Genomic DNA, 10,000 nt, shown 5'->3' on the forward strand with positions numbered 1-10,000 from the left:
CCTCAATAGTCCTCCATCCTCCCCATTACCTCAAGACCTCCCCCCATTACCTTACGATACCTTCCTCCACCCATTACAATACGCCCCACCCCACCCACCTACCCCCGCCATTTGCAAAGCGTACTGGTCCATTACGTTCGCGGTCTGCTCAGGGAAACACTTCTGCCCAGCTGTTTTGTGATTTATTTTCGGGTTTATTTTGGTTGGGTTGTTTTATTTTTCATTTTTAGCTTTGTTTTATAGGCCTAGTGTTGTTGTTGTTGTTGTTGTTTTTATTATCTATTTTATTACTGCTTTGTTTTATAAGGACGTCTGATGGACCTAATGTCAGCGCTGGACGACCCGGTATAGTTAGACGTGTTACCCTTTGAATGAGACCGTTTTCTTCGTACTGAGAACAAGGAAGAAAACGGATGACAATATGAATAACTAAAGTGTTTGATGGTCTCCCTTGTCTTACTGTAATGAAGGTCAGGTGTTAGTTGTTTTAATTAGTAAGCTTATCCACATGTTGGTTTTGAAGGTAATTTATGCATTGAAGACAGAGTTTAAATCATTCCTTCTTTTCTAACCCGCACATGTCTAGTTTTCCTCCTCCTCCTCCTCCTCCTCCTCCTCCTCCTCCTCCTCTTCCTCTTCCTCTTCCTCCTCTTCTCTCGTTTAATTCTTCTTCTTCGACAACTTTTACTACTACCTCCATTTTCGTTCCCAGATAGTTCCTCATTCTTATTTTTCTTCCTCCTCCTCCTACTACTCCTCCTCTTCTTCCTCTTCCTCCTCCTCCTACTACTACTACTACTACTACTACTACTACTACTATTACACTTGTACTCACCTAGCTTGTTGCCCGTTCTTCTCTTGACCCGAAGGCATATTGTTCTTGATCTTATGCACTGTGGAACGAAAGGAGAGAATGAGAAATTGAGACAACCTGGTGACGTATATCTTTTCAAATAATTCAATAATCATACTAATCAACATTGGCTCCAGAAATACAAGTTAGAGTTAAGTTTTGGAGATTAATAAGTTTGTGAATAATGACTGCACTGGAATATTAATAACTTAAGATACACATTCTGTTTAAATTTATCCTAACTTAATATATAGCTTTCCCTCGTCTATCCTTGCCTAATCTGACCTGACCAAACTTAACCTGACCTCCCAGAATACCATTGCCTATTGCCTACCTCAACTTAATCTAATCTACCCAAAGTCAATCTAAATCCTAACTAATATAGCCTATCCTTGCCTCATCTGACCTAACCAAACTTGAGGCAACCAAACTTAACCTGACCTCCCAGAATAACATTGCCTATTGCCTACCTCAACTCAAGCTAACCTAATCTAACTTAACTAACTTATCTAACTTATCTAACATACGATACCCATTCTGTTTAAACTTATCCTAACTTAATATATAGCTTACCCTCGTCTATCCTTGCCTAATCTGACCTGACCAAACTTAACCTGACCTCCCAATATAACACTGCCTATCCTACCTCAACTCAAGCTAGCCTAATCTAACCAAAGCCAACCAAAATCCTAACTTACCCTCGTCTATCCTTGCCTAATCTGACCTAACCAAACTTAACCTGACCTCCCAGAATAACATTGCCTATCCTACCGCAACTCAAGGTAACATAATCTAACCAAAGTCATCCTAACCAGCCATTTGGGAACATATCTCAACCCAGTCCACCACAAGCCAGGCAAATCTATCCTTCCTAAGCATATATTACCCTTACCCTAACCTAACCTGCCCTATCCTAACATAATTCAAACTGACATGCTCGTATCTAACATAACCGTAATCCAACCTTCCCTAACCTACTCAAATCTATCTTATTCTAATCTAATCTAACGAGCCAAAATCTACCTTAATCTACCCTAACCTACTCAAATTTATGTTATTCTAATCTACTCTAAACTAATGAGCCAAAATTTACTTTAATCTATATATACTCTAACCTACTCAAATCTATCTTATTCTAATCTAATCTAATCTAACGAACCAAAATCTACGTTAATCTACCCTCACCTACTCAAATCTATCTTATTCTAATCTACTCTAAACTAATAAGCCCTTACCTGACCCTCCCTGGCCTGACCTGACCCTTCCATGCCCTTCCAACGCGCCCTAACCTCATCTAACTGACCTGGTGTATGTGTGAGATGACCTCCGTGTGCGTGGCGTCCTCCAGACTTTTGCCGTTGACCTCCAGGATCTCGTCACCCACCTCCAGGTCCGCCTTATCCGCCGGGGAGCCTGTGGAGAGAAGGAGACAATGTGAGATGGAGAACGCAGGAGAAGGGAGGAAGGAGGAGGAGGGAGGAGACAATGTTAGATGGGGAACGCAGGAGAAAGGAGAAAGGAAGAGGAGGAAGGAGACAATGTTAGATGGGGGACGCAGAAGAAGGGAGGAAGGAGGAGGAGGGAGGAGACAATGTTAGGGGGAGGAAGCAAAAGAGGGAGAAGGGTAAGTTAAGGGGGGGTTGCCTTAAAATTAAAACATATACATTCATTATTCTTGAGATACATAAATAGGGGTTAGGATTTTGTTTTAAGTTAGGGGATGTTAATAGAGAGAAGAACAGTGATTTAATGGAAGAGGGGTTGAAAGAAAATGGGGTTAGGGTTGCCGGGGGTGAGGTTTAAGGGGGGGCTACTGTAAAATTAAGGGAAAATGGGGTCAGGGTTGCCTTAGGAGGGAGTAGGGGAGAGGATGATGTTAGGAGGAAGAGGAGGAAGATAGAGAAGAGATAATTAAGGGAGATGGAAGAGGAATAAAATGAGGTTGTGTTAGAAAGAGATAAAGGAAGGAGAAGGAAGGAGGAGGGGTGAGAGAGAAGAATGGAGGAAGAGGAGGAGGAGGAGAAGGAGAAAGTAGTGAGACAGAAGAGAGAAAGAGAAGTAAGAGAAAGAGAGAATGGAGAAAGAGGAAGGAAGAGAGAAGAGAAGGAAGGAGTGGGAGAGAGAATAAAGGAGAAAAGGATAGGAAGAAAAAATGGAGGAAGAAAAACGAACCATGGAGGAAACGTTACCGAGAGAGAGAGAGAGAGAGAGAAGGCTTCAAGTAAAGTTTGGATGTGTGAAGTGACTTCCCCGACTGAACAACCAACAGATGAAGAGGAGGAGGAGGAGGAGGAAGAGGAGGAGGAGGAGGAGGAGGAGGAGGAGGAGGAGGAGGAGACAAAAAAGTACGATAATGAGACAGAAAAGGAGAGAAAAAAAGATGAAGAGGAGATAATGAGAAAGAAAGAAAGGAGAGACGGAGGGAAGAGAGAAGGAGAGAAAGACACGGGTGAGAGAAGAGGAAGAAGGGAGGAAGAAGAAAGAGGGATGGAGGGAAAGAGAGAAAGAGAAGAAGGAGAAGGAGAAAAAGGAGAGAAGGGAAGAAGGGAGAGGAAGAGGGATAGGAAGGGAGAGGAAAGGAGAGGGAGAGGAAGAGGTAGAGGATGGGAGAGAAAGAGGGAGAGGAAGGGAGAGGAAAAGGTAGAGGAAGGGAGAGGAAGAAGGTAGAGGAAGGGAGAGGAAGAGGAAAAAGGGAGAGGAATGGAGAGAAAGAAGGTAGAGGAAGGGAGAGGAAGAGGAAGGGAGCGGAAAGGGAGAGGAAGGGAGAGGAAGAGAGGGAGGAGAGGGAGAAGTTTGGGGCATAACAGTGACAGGTGGAAAGTTGTGAAGAGGAGACCGTGTTTGGGGTTGGCGGTGACAGCAGGAGGAGGAGGAGGAGGAGGAGGAGGAGGAAGGGAAATGAAGGGGAAGATGAAGCTAATAATATATATCAAGAGTAATATATGAAAAATAATCATATATATAGTTGAAAAAAAAATTAATATGAATTAAAAAAAAAAAGAAGATTGAGCAGAAGAACAAGGACAAGAAGGGAAGGGAAGGGAAAGGAAGGGAAGGGAAGGGAAGGATAGGGAAGGGAAGGGAAAGACAAGGAAAGAAAAGAGAAGAGAAGCTAAGGGAAAGGAAGGGAAGGGAATGGAATGGAATGGAATTGAAGGGAAGGGAAGGGAAAGGAAAGGAAGGGAAGGAAAGGGAAGTGAAGGGAAGGGAAGGGAAAGGAAAGGAGAGGAAAGGAGAGGAAGGGAAGGGAAGGGAAGGGAAGGGCAAGGAAAGGACAGGAAGGGAAGGAAGGAAGGAAAGGAAGGAAGGAAGAGAGAACGAAAGGAAGGAAGGAAGGAAGGAAGGAAGAGAAGGAAGGAAGGGAAGGAAGGAAGGGAAGGGAAGGGAAGGGAAGAGAAAGGAAGGGAAGGGAAGGGAAGGGGCGTTTGATGGACACGAGTTCTTGATCCTTGAAGTGTATGTGTTAGAGATGAGCTGACCCAGGGGACGAGGAGGAGGAGGAAGGAGAGGAGGAGAGAGAAGAGAGAGAGAGAGAGAGAGAGAGAGAGAGAGAGAGAGAGAGAGAGAGAGAGAGAGAGAGAGAGAGAGAGAGAGAGAGAGAGAGAGAGAGAGAGAGAGAGAGAGAGAGAGAGAGAGAGAGATTGGAACAAGAGGAGGAGGAGGAGGAAGGAGCAAATAAGATGAAGAGGAAGAAGAAGAAGAAAAAGAAGATGATGAAGATAAGAAAAATAATTAAGATAACGAGTATGAGGAGGAGGAGGAGGAGGAGGAAGAAGAGGAAGAGGAGGAGGAGGAGGAGGAGGAGAAAATACAAGACTTTTTTTTTTACATTCTTCCTCAACGCATTTTAATCTTTGTCTGTCTGTGTGTGTATGTATGTATGTATGTATGTATGTATGTATGTATGTCTTTCACACACACACACACACACACACACACACACACACCATGTGCAATAAACCATGTGTGTGTGTGTGTGTGTGTGTGTGTGTGTGTGTGTGTGTGTGTGTGTGTGTGTGTGTGTGTGTGTGTGTGTGTGTGTGTGTGTGTGTGTGTGTGCACCTTGACAACAGAGCGAGGTCAAACCGGAAGCTGCATGACCCTGACCTTGAAAGAGAAAGGTCGATAGCCGGTTGACCTTCTTCCTCCTCCTCCTCTTCCTCCTCCTCCTCCTCCTCTTTTTCATATTTAAAATCATCGTCGTTGTTTTACTCTTCCTCTTCCTCTTCTTTTTCCTCCTCCTTGTCATCTTCTTCTTCTTCTTCCTCCTCCTCCTCCTCCTCCTCCTCCTCCTCCTCCTCCTCCTCCTCCTTATCTTCTTTTTCATCTTCTTTGTATATCTTTTCATTTGCCTTCCTTCATCCTCCTCCTCCTCCTCCTCCTCTTCCTCTTCCTCTTCCTCCTCCACTTCCTCCTCCTCCTCCTTCTCTTTGTTCTCCATTTTCTGATGATAAAGTATACGAGAGAGAGAGAGAGAGAGAGAGAGAGAGAGAGAGAGAGATGAGTAAGCAGACAACCTCGAAAAAGAATTCAGCAATAGAGATGAAAGAGTTAACGCACATTCTCTCTCTCTCTCTCTCTCTCTCTCTCTCTCTCTCTCTCTCTCAAGACATCAAAACAAAAAAAACAAAAAACTCTTATCGAACTCTTTATTAAGACAACTTATCATTAACTTTTTTTTTTATTACTTCTTAAGACCTTTTTTAATTAGTAAGGTTATTAATATGTTTGAGTTAATACCTCTTATGGGAAAATTATTTAAGGGGTGTGAAGGTATTAGAAAGTTGAGGAGAGGAGGCGGGAAGGGAACGGAAGGGAAGGGAAGCGAAGGGAAGAGAAGAGAAGAGAAGGGAGCGATGGGGTTGGAAAGGAAGGGGAGGGAAAGGAAGGGAAGGAAAGGGAATGGAGAGGGAAGGGATGATAATGGAAGGGAAGGGAAGGGATGGGATGGGATGGAATAGGAAGGGAATGGAGGAGATAGAGTTGGAAATGAAAGGGAAGGGAAGGGAAAGGAAGGGAAAGAAGGAAAGGGATGGGAAAGGAAGAGAAGTGAAGGAAAGGGAAGAGAATGTAAGGGAAGGGAAGGGAAGGGGAAGGAAATGGAAGGGAAGGGAAAGGAAAAGGGAGAGAGGCAGAATGAGAGGATGAAAAGAAAGAAAGAAAGAAAGAAAGAAAGAAAGAAAGAAAGGAAGGAAGGAAGGAAGAAAAATAAAGAAGGGAAGGGAAAGATTGAAGGGAATAGAAGGGAAGGAGGGGAGAGGAGGAAAGAGAGGGAAGGGGAGAGAAGGAGGAAGGGAGGAAAAAATAATTGTACCTCCTCCTCTCCAGCTGTTCTTAAAGGTAGTGGACTTAGTGGAGAGAGAATTCCACCTCCTCCTCCTCCTCCACCACCACCACCACCACTATCTCCACTGTGACCTCCTCCACTTTTCCTACCTCCACCTCCTCCTCCTCCTCTACATCACCTCTTTCTTCTTCTTCTTCTTCCTCTTCTTCTTCTCCTCTCTGCCTCATAAAAATGGTGATTTAAAACAAATATCAAAGAATAAATGAGAGAGAGAGAGAGAGAGAGAGAGATTTTTCACACGGATTCTCATTTACTTACTGACAGATCATTATCTCTCGTTTTGTCCCTATAATTAAGATCATTACGAGGAGGAGGAGGAAGAGGAGGAGGAGGAGGCTGTGAGTTCGATAATTATTTTCTTTAACTCTCCAGTTCATATATTATCATTCTCTCTCTCTCTCTCTCTCTCTCTCTCTCTCTAATCTTCTCTCATTACCTGTCCCTCAAGCGTCTTAACTACATTTTTCTCTCCCTCCTTTTCTCTCCTTTCCTACTCTTTCCTCCCTCCTTCCTTCCTTTGTTCCTTCCTTCTATCTCTTCCTCTTTATTCTTTTCTCTCTTTTTCCTCTTCTCTCTTTCATCTTTTCTCCTTTCCTTCTTTTCTTCCTTCCTTTTCCTTCCATGTGTGTGTGTGTGTGTGTGTGTGTGTGTGTGTGTGTGTGTGTGTGTGTGTGTGTGTGTGTGTGTGTGAGAGAGAGAGAGAGAGAGAGAGAGAGAGAGAGAGAGAGAGAGAGAGAGAGAGAGAGAGAGAGAGAGAGCGTTATTACCTTTCTGGATTTTCTTTTTTTTTTTCATCAGATTTTCGGAGCTTCAATATCAAGGTTCAAAAAGCAAATAAATTAAAGAGAGAGAGAGAGAGCTGATCAACACAGTGAGAAGATTTACTCTCTCTCTCTCTCTCTCTCTCTCTCTCTCTCTCTCTTTGTCTCCCTCTCTCTTTCATCATTGCAATCCTTCTTATCATCATCATCATTATTATTATTATTATTATTATTATTATTATTATTATTATTATTATTATTATTATTAGCATTAGCATTGCACAGGTAAAGGAGAAAGGCAAATTAAAGAGGACGGACTTACCTATCCAGAATGGCGGAGGAGGAGGAGGAGGAGGAGGAGGGGGAGGAAGAGGAGGAGGAGGAGGAGGAATGTCAGAGGTCGCATTGAAGGCGGAAAATGTAATACTGCCAACAGAGGAGGAGAAGGAGGAGGAGGAGGAGGAGGAGGAGGAATGATAGGAAATAAAGGAAGAAAAAGACGATTAAATGTTTGTAAATGATGAGAGAGAGAGAGAGAGAGAAACAAAAGTAAATAAGACAAGAAAAAAATATAAACAAACAAAGAATACCATTGTCAACTCCTCCTCCTCCTCCTCCTCCTCCTTGCTACTTCTCTTTCCTTCGTTCTATCATTCGTAACAAAATCATCATGAGAGAGAGAGAGAGAGAGAGAGAGAGAGAGAGAGAGAGAGAGAGTTGATACGAGTTTTCTCATTAGAAACGCAGGGCGGCTTGTGCGGAGGCGGAAGAGGAAGAGAAGGAGGAGGAGGAGGAGGAGGAGGAGGAGGAGGAAGAGGAAAGAAGGGAAGAGAAGGAGAGAAAGAAAGAGAAAGAGAGAACAGTGAAGAGAAGGAATGAGGAAGAAGAAGAAGAACAAGAACAAGAAGAACAAGAACAACAAGAAAGAAAGAAAATAAAAAGATAGACAGAAAGAAGAACAACAACAACAATAAGATAATGTTATTCGATCTATCTGTATCTTACTCTCTTTAATTCTTCTTCTCCTTATTGCTTTCACCGTCCTCTCTCTCTCTCTCTCTCTCTCTCTCTCTCTCTTCTAAAAAACAACACAACATAAAATTAAACAAAAAAACATTATAAAGGAAAGACGTAGAAGAAGACTGGAGAGAAGAAGGATGGAGAGAAGAGAGAAGGAGGAAAGAGAAGGACACGGAGGAAGAAAAACAAAGAAAAAACACTAAACTCCAGACAACACTTGGCAGCCCATTTCCCGTTTTCTTTCCCCGTCGACTTCTTAACGCCTCCATTTTCTCTTCCTTTCACGGGGTAACTGAGGCAACTTTCGATCATCTCGTAACAAAGGCGTCGGGATGCCCTCGAAGACAAGCCCAGTGGTGAGGAAAGGCGGTGGTGGTAGTAGTAGTAGTAGTAGTAGTAGTAGTAGTAGTAGTAGTAGTAGTAGTAGTGGTAGTTAGCACCTCCACCACCACCATCACCATCATCATTACCAGAGAGAGAGAGAGAGAGAGAGAGAGAGAGAGAGAGAGAGAGAGAGAGAGAGAGAGAGAGAGAGAGAGAGAGAGAGAGAGAGAATCAATTTAAAGACCGTTGGTTATGTATGTGTGTGAATCTCTCTTCTTCTCTCTTCTCTCTCTCTCTCTCTTCCAAGTCGTTGATATTAACTGCCTCTCTTAACTCTCTTTATCCACACAAAGAGAGAGAGAGAGAGAGAGAGATGATTTGTGAGTGGAGGAAGGAGGGGAAATATGAAAGGGGGAAAGAAGAATGCGCGCGAGAGCAAGCCAGCGAACAAACGAACGAACGAGAGAGAGAGAGAGAGAGAGAGAGAGAGAGAGAGAGAGAGAGAAATTACCAGTCCCTTCTCCCTTTGTCGCTTTCATTCCTTTCTCCTTTCTCTCTTTCCTTTTCTCTCTCTTCCTCTTCTTATTCTACTCCTTTTCGCCTTTATCTTCCTCCTATCCTTCCCTCCAAGCATTCCTCCTCCTCCTCCTCCTCCTCCTCCTCCTCCTCCTCCTCCACCTCCTCCTATGTCGACAAGCAAAGTTTAGGAATCTTGGAATTTCAGAAACTGCGGTGATGATGGAGAGAGAGAGAGAGAGAGAGAGAGAGAGAGAGAGGCATGCAAACATTCCTGCCTAATTATTCTCACCTGTAAATTTACCTTGATGGATATTGTTTGGCCCTTTAAAGCCACCTCTCTCTCTCTCTCTCTCTCTCTGTCATTCCTCCACACTCCAAAACATCCTCCATTCTTTATCTCCATTTTTTCTCTCTCTCTCTCAAAATAAGAATAAAGGATTTAGAATATGATTTTAATAGAGAGAGAGAGAGAGAGAGAGAGAGAGAGAGATTAAAATAACCAATAAATATCTAACCTTACCTAAGTTAACCTAGCCTGACCTAACCTAACCTAACCTAACCTAACCTAACTAATAACAGATACACATACAAGACCTTCAGACTCCACTTCCCTTCCCATCACTTGTTCACAAACCAATTTCTACCGATGCTGCCTCTTATTAAACCTTTCTTCATCTAACTCCTTTGTATCCGTCTATAACATTATTACTCAACAACAAACCTATTCCTACCTAACGATCGATGTTACGTTGTACTGACCGGTTAAATATATTAGTGAGTGGGTGAAGTATTTTCTGTTTAAGCTCTTTTGATAACCGCGGGGACAAGTTGTCGGGTCCTGTTGACTTGTTCGTGTTGAGTTTGTCCAAGTACTTTTCCACTTCTTGGTCGCATATTGAGTCAGTTTCCAGAGGTGTGATTCCCCTCGGCGGGTCAGGGCCCTCGGGAATGGTTTCTATGTCCTCTACTGTGAATACGGATGCGAAGTTACTGTTGAGGATTCTGGCCAAGTGTTTGCTGTCCTGGGTTACAGATCCAGTCTCGTCTGTCCCTCCCATTCTCATTCGTCCCTTCCCTTCTCTTCTCTTCCTTCCTTTCTTCCCTTCATCTCTCCTCCTCCTCCTCCTCCTCCTCCTCCTCCTCTACCTGTCCGAACCCTTTCCTCAGGTGATTAAG

General features: G+C 43.4%; 1 protein-coding gene across 6 annotated transcripts in view; it reads right to left on the bottom strand.

Moving 5' to 3' along the window:
- Positions 1 to 10,000, bottom strand: part of LOC126995166 (uncharacterized) — a 155,514-nt gene that overhangs the window by 97,758 nt on the left and 47,756 nt on the right. For all 6 annotated transcript variants that reach the window (XM_050854450.1, XM_050854451.1, XM_050854453.1 and 3 more), the window contains 2 exons: positions 2,157 to 2,266; positions 836 to 893 (listed from right to left, as the gene is read on the bottom strand). In XM_050854450.1, the coding sequence (XP_050710407.1) occupies positions 836 to 893; positions 2,157 to 2,266 (168 nt within the window). The remainder of the gene's footprint in view (positions 1 to 835; positions 894 to 2,156; positions 2,267 to 10,000) is intronic.

This window comes from Eriocheir sinensis, chromosome 7, assembly GCF_024679095.1.
Source record: "Eriocheir sinensis breed Jianghai 21 chromosome 7, ASM2467909v1, whole genome shotgun sequence".
Taxonomy (NCBI): Eukaryota; Metazoa; Arthropoda; class Malacostraca; order Decapoda; family Varunidae; genus Eriocheir; species Eriocheir sinensis.